General features: G+C 50.4%; 1 protein-coding gene across 1 annotated transcript in view; it reads right to left on the bottom strand.

Moving 5' to 3' along the window:
- CUL9 (cullin 9) overlaps positions 1–13,536 on the bottom strand; it is a 37,738-nt gene extending 24,202 nt beyond the window's left edge. Inside the window, exons 1-11 of the mRNA XM_081093927.1 lie at positions 13,477–13,536; positions 11,196–11,799; positions 10,454–10,608; positions 9,619–10,119; positions 8,974–9,109; positions 8,632–8,825; positions 7,969–8,374; positions 6,567–6,759; positions 3,355–3,562; positions 1,134–1,330; positions 562–779 (exon numbers count right to left, since the gene is read on the bottom strand). Coding sequence (XP_080950053.1) covers positions 562–779; positions 1,134–1,330; positions 3,355–3,562; positions 6,567–6,759; positions 7,969–8,374; positions 8,632–8,825; positions 8,974–9,109; positions 9,619–10,119; positions 10,454–10,608; positions 11,196–11,790 — 2,803 coding nt within the window. The 5' untranslated portion in view covers positions 11,791–11,799; positions 13,477–13,536. The remainder of the gene's footprint in view (positions 1–561; positions 780–1,133; positions 1,331–3,354; positions 3,563–6,566; positions 6,760–7,968; positions 8,375–8,631; positions 8,826–8,973; positions 9,110–9,618; positions 10,120–10,453; positions 10,609–11,195; positions 11,800–13,476) is intronic.
- Between the last annotated feature and the right edge of the window lie 1,382 nt (positions 13,537–14,918).

Here is a 14,918-nt window from a genome sequence, read left to right as displayed (position 1 = left end):
CATACAATTACATTTATGATTAGACGTGAACTATGCTGTCACATACGCCAGTCAACGTCAGCTGGTGTAAGAGCACCTGCATACCCTGGCCTGGGGGCTTCAGACAGACACGCTGAAGGACACTGCTTTCTTCACTCTCCCCCACACTTCTGGGTTTTCACTTGTTTGTGAAACACTAAGGGTTTCCTCCCTATGACAGCAGTTTCTAGTCATCAACTTTCTGTACTGTAAATTACAATTTCACCAAAAAAGGCCTCTCTATAATTACTTCAACCAACCTTTTGGTGTCCAGTAAGACTGGACCAAAACCAGACCACACCGATGGCAACCTCACACGCCGGAAGCCATTCAGAGAAGGCAATTTCCTTGTCCCTATTCTAGGAATCCTCCCCTCTTGGCAGGAAGTTCTACCTGAGACCTAACTTGAGCCCCAAAGCCTCACTCACTTCCTGAAGGCTCCCTGCGTCCCTCTAGTACGGTCTGAGGACGCCAGTGGCAGCCTTCCTGGCCACCGGCGGGCACTGCCTGGCTCCTCAGCAGACCACCTCCCCACAATGGTACCTGTGCGCTCAGGACTGCCCGGCGGCTCCGAGTAGCGGTTGAAGAGGATCATGAGGACGGTGCGTATGGTGGGCATGGGGTCCGTCCCCAGGGCGATCCCCGAGTGCCTAAACAAGGTGTCTCTCAGCTCTCGGGTGATAACCTGGTCTCCCAGAGTGTGGTGGTTGCCCAAAAGCAGGTTGAGCAGGATCAGGCCATTTCTCACTGCGGAGGAGCACCTGGGAGGAGAGAGGTGACCCGGGAAGAAGTTGACAGAGTGAACACAACAGAAATAGGAAGTAGATACACCGGGGAGAAGCCCAGTATCTGGGGAGGAAGGGGCTTCAGGGGTCCTCGGCCTCGGGTCACTCCGCCCAATCCCAAGAAGGAAGGAGAGGCCAGGGTGTCTCTGCTCGCTGGGCGTCACCCTGCCCTGAAGCACTTGGCCGTTCCCCCAACGACAGTCAGAGAGGCCACTGAAGTTTCACCCAGAGGCACAAACAAGGGCGTTTCTGAGGGGCAGTGAGACGTGGGGAGAGCAGTGGGGACTGGGGCGCGGCGGGAGTTTGAGGTTCGGAGGGTGAGGCCCTGACCCCTCTGTGTTCAGCATCAAGATCACCGCGGCAGGGACGGCGAGGAGCAGGCTGTCCGAGCCCGGGCGGGTGGCTGAGTCGATGCTGGCGAAGATCTCTCTGGTCATCTGCACATCGAACAACGGGTGGGCAGAATCCTGGCTAGTAAATAAGTCGCGGTTCTCCAAGGAGCTGGCAATGGCCAGCATCTTCAGTGCCTGCAAGAGGGACATGGAGGCAGAGTTAGGAGGGAGCAGAGCCACCGGCAGAGGACGGAGAGAGCCAGGCCATCCTTCTAGATCTCAAACTTTGGGGGAGCAGAGTAAGAGATGGAAATGGAAAAGGCACTGATGGGACATTAAATACTAAAAAACAAAAGCAAAGAAAAAAGACAAGATAAAGCGAAGAACTCTAAGGCTCAATGGTGGTAATATGAGTCCAGTTTCTCTCTACCGGCACCAAGGCTAACTGGTGGGATGGCTGCCCCTCCCGTAGCTTCGCCTCAGAATGGGGCCCTTTCACAGGACTTGGTTGTCTGCAAAAGCTTTCCTTGAAGTTGTTTCCTTCTTGCTTGACAGCTCTTGCCTTTGCGAAACGTCTCTTCCCTTGACGTCCATAAGCTCATGTCTGCCGGGTTGTCCTCCCTTCCTGGTGTTCCTCTGCCTAAACCTTACACATGCAAGTTCCTGTCCCCGTTCCCTTCTCACTCTGCATGCCCTCCCTAGGCAACCTGGGCCACGCCCCTAGCTTCAGTTACCACTTAGATGCCAACACTCCCAAACTATGTCCCCTGGCCTCCAAAACCAGTGTCCCACCCTCCTCAGCAAGGCTACTTGGGCTTCCTCCCCGGCAGAGTAGTTGTAGTTATAGGAAGAAATACTTGCAATGTGCAAACTTGTTTGCTGGTACTATACAAAAAAATAAAGATGAACACTCTACCACTGGAGTGGAGAAGGTCTCTCCTGGGGAAAGAGTTGGCTCCCAAGAAACCCTCTAGGAATTAGACATAATTCCCAGGAAAATCGCCCTCCTGAGACCTGGGCCCTCAAAGCAAAAGCTGCCTCATCATAAGGCTTTCTCCCTTGGGCTACCCCACTCTCTCCCAATTAGCTGAATTCTGTAGACCTCATGTTAGATACAAAATGGTGCGATTTTGTTACAGGGCAAGAGGCAAATGCTGTATTATGGTCAAGCAACTTGAAAAGGTCAGGGAATTCTATCAGCAGACATGGCCTAGACCCGTGGTCAGCAAACTGCGGCTCGCAAGCCACATGTGGCTCTTTGGCCCCTTGAGTGTGGCTCTTCCTAAGCCTTAGGAGTACCCTAATTAAGTTAATAACAATGTTCCTACCTATATAGTTTAAGTTTAAAAAATTTGGCTCTCAAAAGAAATTTCAATTGTTGTACTACTGATATTTGGCTCTGTTGACTAATGAGTTTGCTGACCACTGGCCTAGACGATGAATGCTTGGCTGCTCTTGGGAGAAGCAGCATGCAGTAGGCCCACAGAGAAAAGAGCCTCCCGCCTCTCCCTGGGACAGCCTGCTCCAGGGGGATCTGTGCTCCTGTCCACACTTTGCCTTTGTACTTGGAAAGCATTCTCATACCTGAGGCCTCCCTGTCCCCCTCCAGGACCCTCAGCCTATACAGAGCACACCCTGCCACATCCTGCCAGCCAGCAAGAATGCCTGGATCATTCTGGAAGCCAATTCTCTTAAGCTCCCCTGGACGAGGGCCTCCCTTCTCCATTTTCTGGTCCCAGGGTGGCAAGACAATGGCAATGTTGGCTTTGTTTTACACACATATGGGAAGGGATATTTTCTGTGTAAGGGTAAAAACTCAGATCAAAGGGTAAAAACCTACTCTGTCACATCTAGAAAATTAGTCTTTAACCAGACACCTAATTGTAACTAAAAAGGCATGGAAAATTCAACACACCTAAAAACCCAACTCCTGATTTCTCCCCATTCCTCTTCATCCTCCAACATTCTTCCACCTAGTAAATGGCCACCTCACCCATCTGGTGCTCAACTGCAAACTTGCAGTCATTCTTACAGACATCTTTCTCCATTTCTTCAAGCTGCACTCTATCTCCAAGACTATCCAGCTGGAACTCTTAAATCCACCTGCATCTTTTGGTCCCAAGGTCTCCCCGCTGATGTAAATCACCACAGTACCTCCCCGAGGTCAGCAGTCCCCCACCCTGCCCATCTCACCCCTCACTCACTCCCAGTCCACTCACCGCCAGCCCTGCCTGCTGCACCAAGACGGAAGTCTTGTATTCTTGCATGCAAACCAGCACAGCGTAGATGCCACCCTCCCTGGCAAAGAGGGGGCGCCATTCATCCTTGGTCATGAGCAAGTACAGGAGGCGCAGGGCCAGCACCACCACCATCTTCTCTCCCACCTGGTTGGTCAGCAGCTCCACCAGCGTCTTCACTAGCTTCTCTCTGGGAGGAAAGAAATTGGCGTTTCCCACCCCAAGAGTCATGCCTGACTCCCCACCGAGACCTGTACACCGAGTTCCAGTCCCTCACCCCTTCCCCTTCCCCACCTGCTCTTCTTGCCTCAGCCTCACTCCTGATGCCCCCTCCACGGCAGTCTAACTGCCTCTGGCTCCTCACTTCATGAAGGAGTCAGCAGAACAAACTGGTTACAAACTCTGGCTCATCTTTTCAAATAAGTCTATAAATTCAATGAAATTCTAATCAAAATGCCTAAAAAGTTTATTTCTTTAAACATGATAGGCAGATTCAGGCCCAGGAAGGGAAATATGCAGGAATAGTCAAAAAATGTTTGGAAAGAAAGAATAGACTTGCCTACTAGTTATCAAAGTATAAATATAAAGTTCTAATAATGAAAACTCTGGAGATAATACAGGGTAGTCAAACAGGTCAACAGATGAGAAGGGAGACAAGGGCCGCATCCCAGTCAGAAAGGACAGGAAGGACCATGCGATACATGACGTGGAGACACCTGGCTATCCACCTGGAAAAAATAAAGCTGGAACTCCGCTTCACTTCATTTGCAAAAATAAATAGCAAACATTTTAAAATAAATATAAAAGTCAAAATCGTAGATATTTTTAGAATATATACGGACATATATTTTTGTTAATTTTGGTTCATCCTGACCCGAGGACATTTTTTCCATTCATTTTTTTAGCTTTTTAAAATTGATTTCAGAGAGGGAGAGGGAGAGAGAGGTAAAAACATCAATAATGAGAGAGAATCATTGATCGGCTGCCTCTTGCATGCTCCCCCAAGGCATGTGCCCTGATTGGTATCGAACCCTGACCTCCTGGCTGACAACCAGCTCAACCACTGAGCCAAGTCAGCTGGCTCCACTGATTTTTAAAGAGAGTGGAGGGAGAAGGGAGAAGGGAGAGAGGAAGAGAGAGAGAGAGAGAGAGAAAGAGAGAGAGAGAGAGAAAGAAATATCGAAGTGAGAGAGACACGCAGATTGGATACCTCCTGCCCGAGACTCTTCAGTGCGTGGGCCCATACTCTAACCACTGAGCACACTGGCGAGGGCGGGAAATATTTTTGTAATCCTGAAATAGGATAGCCCCTCTTAAGTAGGACTTAAAATCTAGAAGCCAAAATAAAAAGTTGAAAAATACAGCAACACTACAATCTAAAACTTGAGCACAATGAAAGGCACTATCCACGAAGTTAAGAGATAAGCAACAAGAGTCAGAGAGAGGGTCCAGTGGAAATGCTATCGTAAGGGAAGGAAGAAGTACCCCCGAGTCCCTAGATCACAGTGACCATCACAAGAGGGGGAAAACCAGGAATGACATCTTTCCCCACAGGGACAGAGATGCATACTGAGGAGGTAGTCTATGAACTATGGAGTTAAGAAACACAAAAGGAGAAATTCTGGAAAAAGAAGACAAATACAGGTACTGGGGAAGTCCTGTTTTTATCTGTCTTTTCTCATGCTTTATGATTTTAAAGTGAGTCAAATACGCTTTAAATATACATGCCCTCTGCAGTCATGGTTCTGACAAATGGGTTAACACACATAGGTACTATATCTGAATAGGTACAGAAATATAAATAAGGGTGTTTACGGAAATGTTAACCGTGACTATCTCTGCATAAAGGTTTTCAGATGATTTTTACCTTCATAATTTCCCATTTTCTTACAGTGAGCATGAATCATTTTATATTGAGAAAATAGTTATGATTTTGAAAAAAAGGCAAGCAAGATATTTGAAACATAAGTAACAGATTAATATCCAGAATGTCTATAAGTCAATAAGAAAAAGACCCAGTAAGAAAATGGGCAAAGGGTAAAAACAGAATATTTAGCCTGGCCAGCATGGCTCAGTGGGTGAGCATCAAACTGTGAATCAAGACGTAATGGTTTGATTCCCAGCCAGGCACTGGGTTGCGGGCTCTATCCCCAGTGTGGGGTGTGCAGGAGGCAGCCAATCAATGATTCTCTCTTATTGATGTTTCTGTCTCTCTCTCTCCCTTCCTCTCTGAAATAAGAAATATATATATTAAAAACAAAGAAACAAAAAACACAATATTTATAGAAGAAACACAACAAATGAGTGCAAATATACCTAACTTCACTAGAACTAAGAAATTAAAACAAGGAGATACCAATCATTTTAAATTTTGCCAATCAGACAGATTCTTAAAATATGCTAATATCCAGTGTTGGCAGATGTGAGGGAAACTCTGTATTTGAACTTGGACATAATCGTATTTCAGAGTCCTATGCAGAATGAAAATATTGAGGCACCTCTATGCGTACTGACATGGAGAGCCCTGTTAGACATACTGAGTGTGGGAGAAAAGTTGCAGAAACATGTAGCTTGATTACATATACTAAGACACAAACTCGGGAAATGTTCTAGATCCAACACACTAACAAATGTAAAACTAGAGAAGGTCAGAAGGATACACATCCGAATGACAGTGGTGAAAAGAAATTAGCTTTTCATTCTATGTTCTTTTATGGTCTTCAGATCTTTTAAAATGAGAATGTATTTGTATATTATTTACATAATTAAGGGGTATTAAAAACCCATTTCAAAATAGAAAGTAGGGAGGTAGGAAAAAAGAAGGGAAAAGAAAAGAAAAAAACTCAAGTTCTGGAGCCAAAAGTTCCTAGGTTTGAATCCGAGCTCTGCTTTCTGTCAAACTCTGGGCAAGTTGGTTAAACTCCCTAAGCCTCGGTTTCCTCACCATACAAAGGGATGAGAATAGGAGTGAATCTTCCTCAGGTGATAGGAGGACTTAATGAGAGAATGCAAGCAAAACGTTAAAGCCCAAAAAATAAATGCTCTGACAATATCAGCCTCAGTAATATTCCATCCTCCTGCTCTGTTGCTCCTCAGACTGACCCTCCTTTCACCCTCAGCCTAATTCTTAATCTCATAGATCCTTCCCACCCCACTAGCTTAAACCAAACTGCTTCCCTCTCCACCATTCCAACCTCAGGGATCTGTCAGGACGGACCAGAGGGTGGTCCGGCTCAGTGACCTCCTCCACAGCCTGAGAGAGGGCATCGAGGCTTGAAAGCTGCAGGTTTGTGTCCAAGCTGGATATCTGCACTGTAGCCACAACAGCCGCCACTTGCTGATCCAGGGAGCTGCGTGGACCTGGACCCCGCAAGGCTCTAGCCATTTCTGAAATGGATGAGGGAAAGGCAGTGGCTTAAAAAAATATGGCACCTCCACGTTAGAAGTCCTTAAAGGTCAAGCCCAGTTTTCCTACTGACATCCTCTATAATCCTCTATAATAAAGAGCTAATATACTAATTAGACCAAACAGCAGAACAATGAAGCCGTGGCTGAGAGCCGAGCCCCTTGCACAAATTTTGTGCATCAGGCCTCTAGTTTTAATATATTATTCATCACTGTAGCTTGCATTCAGAACATATCCAATTCTGTGAAAAGCATTTAATAGTCAAACATTGCCCTAGCTCAGTGGTCAGCAAACTCATTAGTCAACAGAGCCAAATATCAACAGTACAACGATTGAAATTTCTTTTGAGAGCCAAATTTTTTAAACTTAAACTATATAGGTACGTACATTGTTAACTTAATTAGGGTTCTCCTAAGGCTTAGGAAGAGCCACACTCAAGGGGCCAAAGAGCTGCATGGAGTTTGCCGACCACTGCCCTAGCTGGTTTGGCTCAGTGGATAGAGCGTCAGCCTGAGGACTGAAGGGTCCCAGGTTCGATTCTGGTCAAGGGCACATGCCTGGTTTGTGGGCTCGATCCCCAGTAGGGGGCGTGCAGGAGGCAGCCGGTCAATGATTCTCTCATCATTGCTGTTTCTATCTCTCTATCCCTCTCCCTCTCTGAAATCAATAAAAAAAAAAAAAGTTTTAAAAAAGAAAAATAGTCAAACATTGAAGACAAAGATTCCCTGGAAAATGGGCACTCCTTTTCCAGGGATACTAAAGAAAGGGAGCTGTGATTGATTAGATACAATCAAGGCCAAAGGAAGGAAAATTGACATATGCTTCCAAATCATTTTCCTGTGCAAACGTGGCCTTTTTTTTCTTTAAATCCTCACCCAAGGATATTTTTCCATTGATTTTTAGAGAGTAGAAGAGAGAGGGAAAGATAGAAACATTGATGTGAGAGAAATCCATCGATTGGTTGCCTCCTGCATGTGCCGGACCAGGCCCCGGCCAGGGAGGAGCCTGCAACTGAGGTACATACCCTTGACTGGACCAAACCCGGGACCTTTCAGTACATAGGCTGACACTCTATCCACTGAGCCAAACCAGCTAACATGACCTTTTCTTCATGTCTTTCCCTCTGAATACCCATTTCTCTGGGGTCTTTTTCCAACTTTAATGCCCTCCCCTCCTGGCACATAACTCACCACTGGCTGCCTCCTTTATTTCGGGGGACAGAGCCATTCCCTCAGTCAGCAGAAGCTGGTTAAACAGTTGTGAATCACTCTGTGCCATGGGGGGCTGAGTTTTTCCCTTGGCAGCCTCTGCCTCTGCTTTGTGGGGCTCAGCCTTTGCTTTGGGGGACTTGGTCTCTTCCTCTGAGACCCTGGCCTCTGACTTGATCTCCTCTTCTGGATCTGGGGTACAGGAGCGACTTCGGGAGGAAGATGAGCTGCTTAGTTTATCAGGTCGCAGCCCGTACTTGGTGTAGATTTTGGAGTTGAGCAGGTCACTGAGGGTGCTCCCCTCAAACCGGTTCCAGAGAACCTGCAGCAGACCTTCAGCCACCTCTTTGGGCACGGAGATCTCACCGAGGGCCTTTTCCTCCAGGGTCTGTCAGCAGATGGGGGTACGCGTATCAGGGACAAGAGACACAAAGGTCCCGGGGAAGAGCGGCCACCTCTCGCCATGCCCCGCACACCGACATACCGCACCCTCACAGCTTCTGTCTCCTCCCACAGCAGCACCCTTCATCATCTCTAACCTACAGCACCAGCCTCCTCCTAAGCACTCCTCTATCTAGAATCCCCTTGGACAACCCCACTTCTAACCCCACTACCAACCCCCTAGGTGTCTCAGGCCCGTAATACCTCATCCAGGTTCTCCCGAAGATTCTGAAAAATTGGCTGCTGCTCACATATGTCCAACTTCTTGATGAAGAAGAGCAGTTCCCACCACTCAGCCTGGGTCAGGTATCCCAACTTCTCATTCTTCTGAGGCTCAGGCTGGAGATATGGCAAAGAGTAGAGCCCATCCACAGGCTTCCAGTCCCAGGAGGGAAGTGCTGAGAACACAGGCAAAGGGTCTCAGCACCCGCCAGGGACACAGTGGATTTCTGAATCTCTGGGGCAGCTGCGGATCAGGAGTGGCTTCATCCCAGCCACTCCTCCTCTGTTCAGGGACACGAGGTCCATGTCCCCTCTAAGACTCACCTGTGCCCAACATAGTGGGCCCTGCCCCCTTCTCCACAGCTGCTGAAGCTGTACCCACAGCAGCTTCCTCAGGGCCCAGGATCTCTAGCATGTGCCAGTGCACCCAGTAGGTGCGACCCATCGCCTGCCAGAAGACCTGGTATGGAGCAAGACAGAGGGAAGGAGAACAGAGAGGGCTCACCATCTGAGTCCTGGGTTGTGCAGGCTGGAGGGGGCATGCTGGGCCAAGACCGGGGGCACACAGCCCTCAGATGCACACCTGGCTAGGCTTGGGAAATCCTCCGGATAGCCAAAGGCTCCCTTTCCCTGTCAGAGGAGGCCCTGCCTCTCATCTCTCCCGAACCTTGATGGCCTCTGCTTCTACACGCCCTCCCAGCCAACTACATGGGTAGGGGGCAGGGGTGTCTCCATATATGGGGTTCTGCTTCCTGGGTGTGTCTCTCCTTGACCTCATAGCCCACCTACTCCCGCCGGATTTTCTCAGGCCCCTGAAAGCCCCCCTTCGATTGCTGATCCCCTTTAACCAGTCTAGTTTCCTTGGGAGTTTTCTCCTTGGGTGGCCTGCCAGTCTCCTGCACGGAAGCCCCAGCTATGCGCCACCCAAAAAGGTCCCCATCAGGGTCCCACCGCCATGCGCTCGCTCACCTGCACAGGGGGCACGCCATTGTTGCTCTGCCGGAACTGGCCCTCCTCCCCGGCACTGACCTCCTCGTAATCATCCAGCATCCGCACGCGCATCCCCGGCACCAGTGTCTGCTGCACGTATTCACCATAGCCACTACGGCTAGAGAACTCATAACGCTGGCGGAAGGCCCGTTCTTGCTTTCTGGGGGTGGCAACCGTGGTGGGGAGTAAACCGCTGGGGCCTGAAATGCAGGGCTGAAAGATGGACCGTGACGGCCGGGGAGGCGACATGCCCCTCTCGCCGAGGTTCTGGGCCCAGCCCATGCTCCGCACCAGCTCTGAGATGAGGTTGCCCACAGCCATACTGAACTCCAGCTCCCGCTGCCCCCGGCTTTTCTCCTCCCCTGGGGGCAGGGAGCCTCGGTCTCCAGCCCCGGGCTCTGGACTGTTATTCAGCTGGTCCAGCAAGGAAGTGACACACAGGTAGCGTTTCACCAGGGAGAAGAGCAGCTTTCCTGGGATCTGTAGGGAACAGTCTGTGGTGTAGGTTCATCTCCCAGCTTTAGCCCCTCTCCTTGCCCCTCAATAGCATCCTCTACAGAAAAACAAAGAGGCGTCATCCTCATACCTATAGTTCTCAAACTGTGATTTATATGAGAAACACCCAAGAGGTGTCTTAAAACACAGATTCCTGAGTTCTAATCTCAGGAGTTCCGAGTGGGGAGGGGGCATGAACCTTCATTTTAACAATCTCCCAGGTGGCGCTGACGCTGAGGCAGTCCTGAACCACACTGTCAGAAACGATGCCCAAGACCTACAACAGCATGTGCCCCACAGCCTGAGGCAGGCTGAGTACCTGAGGCAGATGAATGCCCTCAAAGGCCATGCAGTGCTCCTCAGAGGATGTGGTCTCTGCAAACAGCTCCAGCAAAGTATAGCGGCTGTCAAAGTCCATGTGCTGCTCGATGCCGTCTTGCTGGCTCAGTGACAGAAGGACGTGAGCCCGACTCCCTGTAATCCACACCCAATCCGTATCCTCTCCTCAATCCCCGATACTTTCCCTCTGTCTCTCCTAGACTCTCCATCCCCTGCCCAAGGTCTTCACTTCTTTGTGGCTGAGACTCACAGTAAGATATACATTTTACATGGCAGCCTGATGTAGGTGTATACGTCTATAACTGAAACATACACTGAACTCCAAAACTTACACTGAACTGCTACAAAACTTACCTTAAATGCTAATACTAATATTTTAACATTTTTTTAAAATGTTGGTTATAACTCTCCAAACTGGTTTTACAACTATGTGCCACCCAAGACAGAGGGAAGAAGAATAGAGAGGATTCACCAACTAATGAATCTCAACCCAGAGTTTAAAAATATAAACCTACCCTATTCTCTTCTTTGTCACTGCACTGAGAATGAACAAACAAACCAGTTCCTATCATTGTATCCTCTATAGATTAATAAGCAATAGCCTATTCGGCTATAGTTTTCCTTTGCATTGAGTTGGTGTTAGAGTTGGGAAATCCTTCCTCTTCCTGTTCTTACTCCTTGTGGCCCCATTCTCTTGCCTTCCTCCCCTGCCTGTCTCTTACCAGCGTCGTGGGCTGCCAGAGCCTGCAGCAACTTGCCCGCACTCCGCCGGATCTGAGGCTCGGGGTTGCACAGCATGTGCATGAGCAGGTCCAGGGCTCCTGTCTCCCTGAAGACCCCAGTGAGGGGCCCGATGCTGGCGTAGGCACTGAGCACATGGATGGTGTGGAGCACAGCGGCCGTGAGGTTCGAGGTCCCACCTTCTGCCAGCTGCCTGGCAGCCCTCTGCACCAGCGCCCGGACATCAGCTTCCATCTCTCCCATTGCCACGTCATCCAGGCCTCCTGGGTCTCGGGGAAAGCTTCCTGCAGCCCCCGCTGGCTCACGCTGAGGTCCTTTAGATAGAGCCCACTCACCCAGCAGCATGGGGCAGTTGGCATAGACCTCGGGGGCTGACAGCCACATGAGGATGTGCTCTGCCTTGCCCTCTTCCACATCCACTCTACCCTCTTCCCCACACTTCAGGACACTCCATCGGATCAGGTATTCAGGACGTCCATCGTGCCCAGGACGCTGTCGAATAAGTTCTTCGGGATATGCCTGCAGCCGAGGCCCCAAGGGCACCATGAGGTCCCCAGTGCGCCGTTCCCCCACCATCCTGACCTCCTGGGACACACAAGCAGAAAAGATAAAGGTAATATGGAGTAAGGGGAAAGACTACATGGAGGGGGTAGAATCTTGAGACACAGACAGGGTGGGTGGTGATTGGTAGGTTGCATGATGGAATTTAGGGGCCAAGTAGAAAGGCCAAGAATAGCATGAAATAAATAACTTGGACATACTCTGGGATATATACAAGAAGGAAGAATAGAGTGAAAACAGCTAAGGGTAAAACAAAGAGGTTTAAGAAATGGAAGAGGTTATGAGATGAGAACAGGCAAGGTAACAAAAAGAGGTGACAGTTAAGCAGGACAATCTGGGCAGAACCGCAGGGTGTCTGAGGGATACAGATCAGGACTCAGAAGAATGACAAGGATGAGCACGAAAGACAGCAGCATGGGAGACTGTGGGGCCAGAACAAGTGAGGAAAGTCAGGGTGGGAGAGGGGTGAGCCGGGGGGGGGGGGGGTTATAAATGACAGGGTAACGCTGGAAGGTGGATATAAAGGAGTGGGCCATGGCAGTTATAGAGAATATCGATGAAAGGAGGGTGGGCTGCAGACACCCACATCCAGATGGCTGGATGGGAAAAGCACATGAGAGTACTGTGCAAGGAGGAGGGGTCCAGGGAACCAGATAAAATCATGGGAGGTAAAGACCAGACCCCGTCCTCCATTTATTCTACATGTGTGGTGAGGGTCTAAGTCAGGCAGCTATGGAGGGAGGTGGTAATCGTGGAGCTGAAGGGCTGGGAATGAGGTCAGGAGATGGAGGTATGAGAGGCATAGCGCAGATTTCAGCGTCAGATAAATGTGACTGCATTCTGGCTCACTGACTTACTATGTGTGTAGTTTGTGGCAAGTTACTTAACCTCTGAGCCTGTTTCCTCCTCCGCAACATGGGAATGATATTCCTACTGAACTCATCAAGCAAACACTGACGATCGCCCATGTAAAGCACTGCGAACAGCTGCCCTGCGCATGGTGAATGCTCTGTAAACACGATCTAGTGTCATTACTCTTAGCTGGAGAAGGCAGGCCAGTTCTCGATGGGACACTGTGAAGTCAGATTATGAAGGGGAGCGGGGTGATGGCTGTGCCAGGAACCGGGAACAGACAGGTGTGCGATAAAGAAGCGTGGGGCAGCAGGGAATGGCGAGAATAAGAGTGGAAGGTAAACCCAGATGAAGAGATGGTAATCAGGACAGGGGTCATATTGGGGTACAAGGATGAGAGTAAAAAAAAAAAAAAAAAGGTGTGGAGAGGGGGAAACACAGGATGTGGACCCCCATGGAAGCAGGGGGTCTAGTTACCATGGAGAAGTGGAGCGACTGGCCAGGCCTAAATTCGGGGGGATGGGGCCCCTACAAGGAGCAGTGAACTGAGGCATGGAGGTGAGGGCTAGACGCGGGAAGAGACAGCCGGTAGGTGCAGGCAGCAAGGTCAGGCCCGAGCTTGCAGAAAGGCAGGGGCGGCGCGGGCCAGGAGGCGGTGGGAACAGGTTTGGGGGGTGGGGAGAGCGGGGGGGGGGAGGGGGGAGAATGGGGTAGACACGCGGTCCGAGGAGGCTGACAAGACCGGGCGAATCTCAGGGAGCAAGACCTGGCTCCCGGAGTCGCCCCACTACGACTGGGGCCGGGGAGGGAGAGGGCAAGGATCGGGCCCACGCGGAACTCCCCTCTCACCTCCCACCGCCCGGCTGGGCTCCCGCTGGAACCCCGAGGCCGGTCCCGCCGTCCTGGCCCCGCCTCCTCCGCGGCTCCCTTCCGGGTCACACGGCGAGCGCACGCCCAGCCGGGCGTCTACGGGTCCCACCGCGGCCCACAGCGGAGCGGAGCGGCCGAGCCGCCGCCAGTGGAGCATGCGCAGTATCTACGGCTGCTGCACGTGGGGCCGCGGCGGGCGGAGCCCGCGGTCGCAGTCACGTGGACCCGTGCCTTTGCAGCAGCAGGCAGCCCTTCCCGTCCACAATCAGCTCGGAAGAAACCCCCTTCCCTTTCTCTGGGTCTGCCTCCCTCCTCCCCCTGACACCCAGCAACCCACGCTCCCACCTAGGGCTGTCCTTTGAGGTTTTATTAGGTCACGTGGCCACGAGTGTCCCAAACCCCCCAGCAATGCTTTAGATTGGTAGAGTCAGTTTCTATTAATTAAAATTGCTTATCTCTGTGTTGACCTAAGCACCTAGCTAAGCCATGCACGTCGATAAGGCTCCCAGCCCGGCGAAATGTTTCTTAAATCGTTCAGAGTTTAACAGGGCAAAGCACTCCTAAGTGTTGCGGTTGTTTTCATCAAGCAACTAGGCTTCCTTCTCAGAGCAGCAGCTTTGGGCTTTAATTCCTGTTCATACCTCCGTCCCTCCCTAGACAGAAAAACAGAGGCAAAGATCCACAGTCTGTGCACAAAAATGATACATTTATTGAAAGAGTATTTTTTTTTTTAATACAAAAGAAAGCTCTGTACATAGGACTGTGACCATGTCCACTATTCCTGGGTCAGCATCCCAGGAAGTAGAAATCACTGACATACACACCCCACATTCACACACACATTCACTCAAGTGTGCGCACGCGTGTGCGTGCACACACACACACACACACACACACACACACCCCAGAGCCACCAAGGAAGGGAAACACCAAGGGTTGCTGCACATATAAATGCCACCTTATCCCTGATGCACGCATGTTCTCCCAAGGCCATGCTCACACAACACACATTATAAGCACTTTGCCTGATTCACTCACTGGGTCTGTCTTTTGTGGGAAGGAGAGGAGGAATTCATCAAGGTCTCCTCCTCTGGTGGGGGAGTTGGGAAGTGAGTGAGTGAGGGTGGAGTGAAACAAGAGAAAAGGGCTGGGCAGTTACAGACCTGAGTCCCAAGCCCCCCCACTCTCTGGCCCCTGATTTGCCATGCCCCAGCCTTGTAAGCCACCCATAAGCCCCAGCCTTCTCCAGGAGAAAGCCCAGAAAGGTGACTTCTATCTTGGCACCCGAAATTGGGGCAAGACAGCAATGGGGGTTAGAGGTTAGGGGGGACTCAAAAAATGTTGGCAAATCATCCCCTTGATAACTAGGCTGTGCGTAAAATCTCCCCCCACCCCTTCACCTAATCACAGAAGCAGGCTTG

This window comes from Myotis nattereri (assembly GCF_964212035.1).
Source record: "Myotis nattereri genome assembly, chromosome: 6".
NCBI lineage: Eukaryota > Metazoa > Chordata > Mammalia > Chiroptera > Vespertilionidae > Myotis > Myotis nattereri.
Note: the sequence above shows the minus strand (reverse complement) of the source record. Positions and strands in the feature narration are given on the sequence as shown.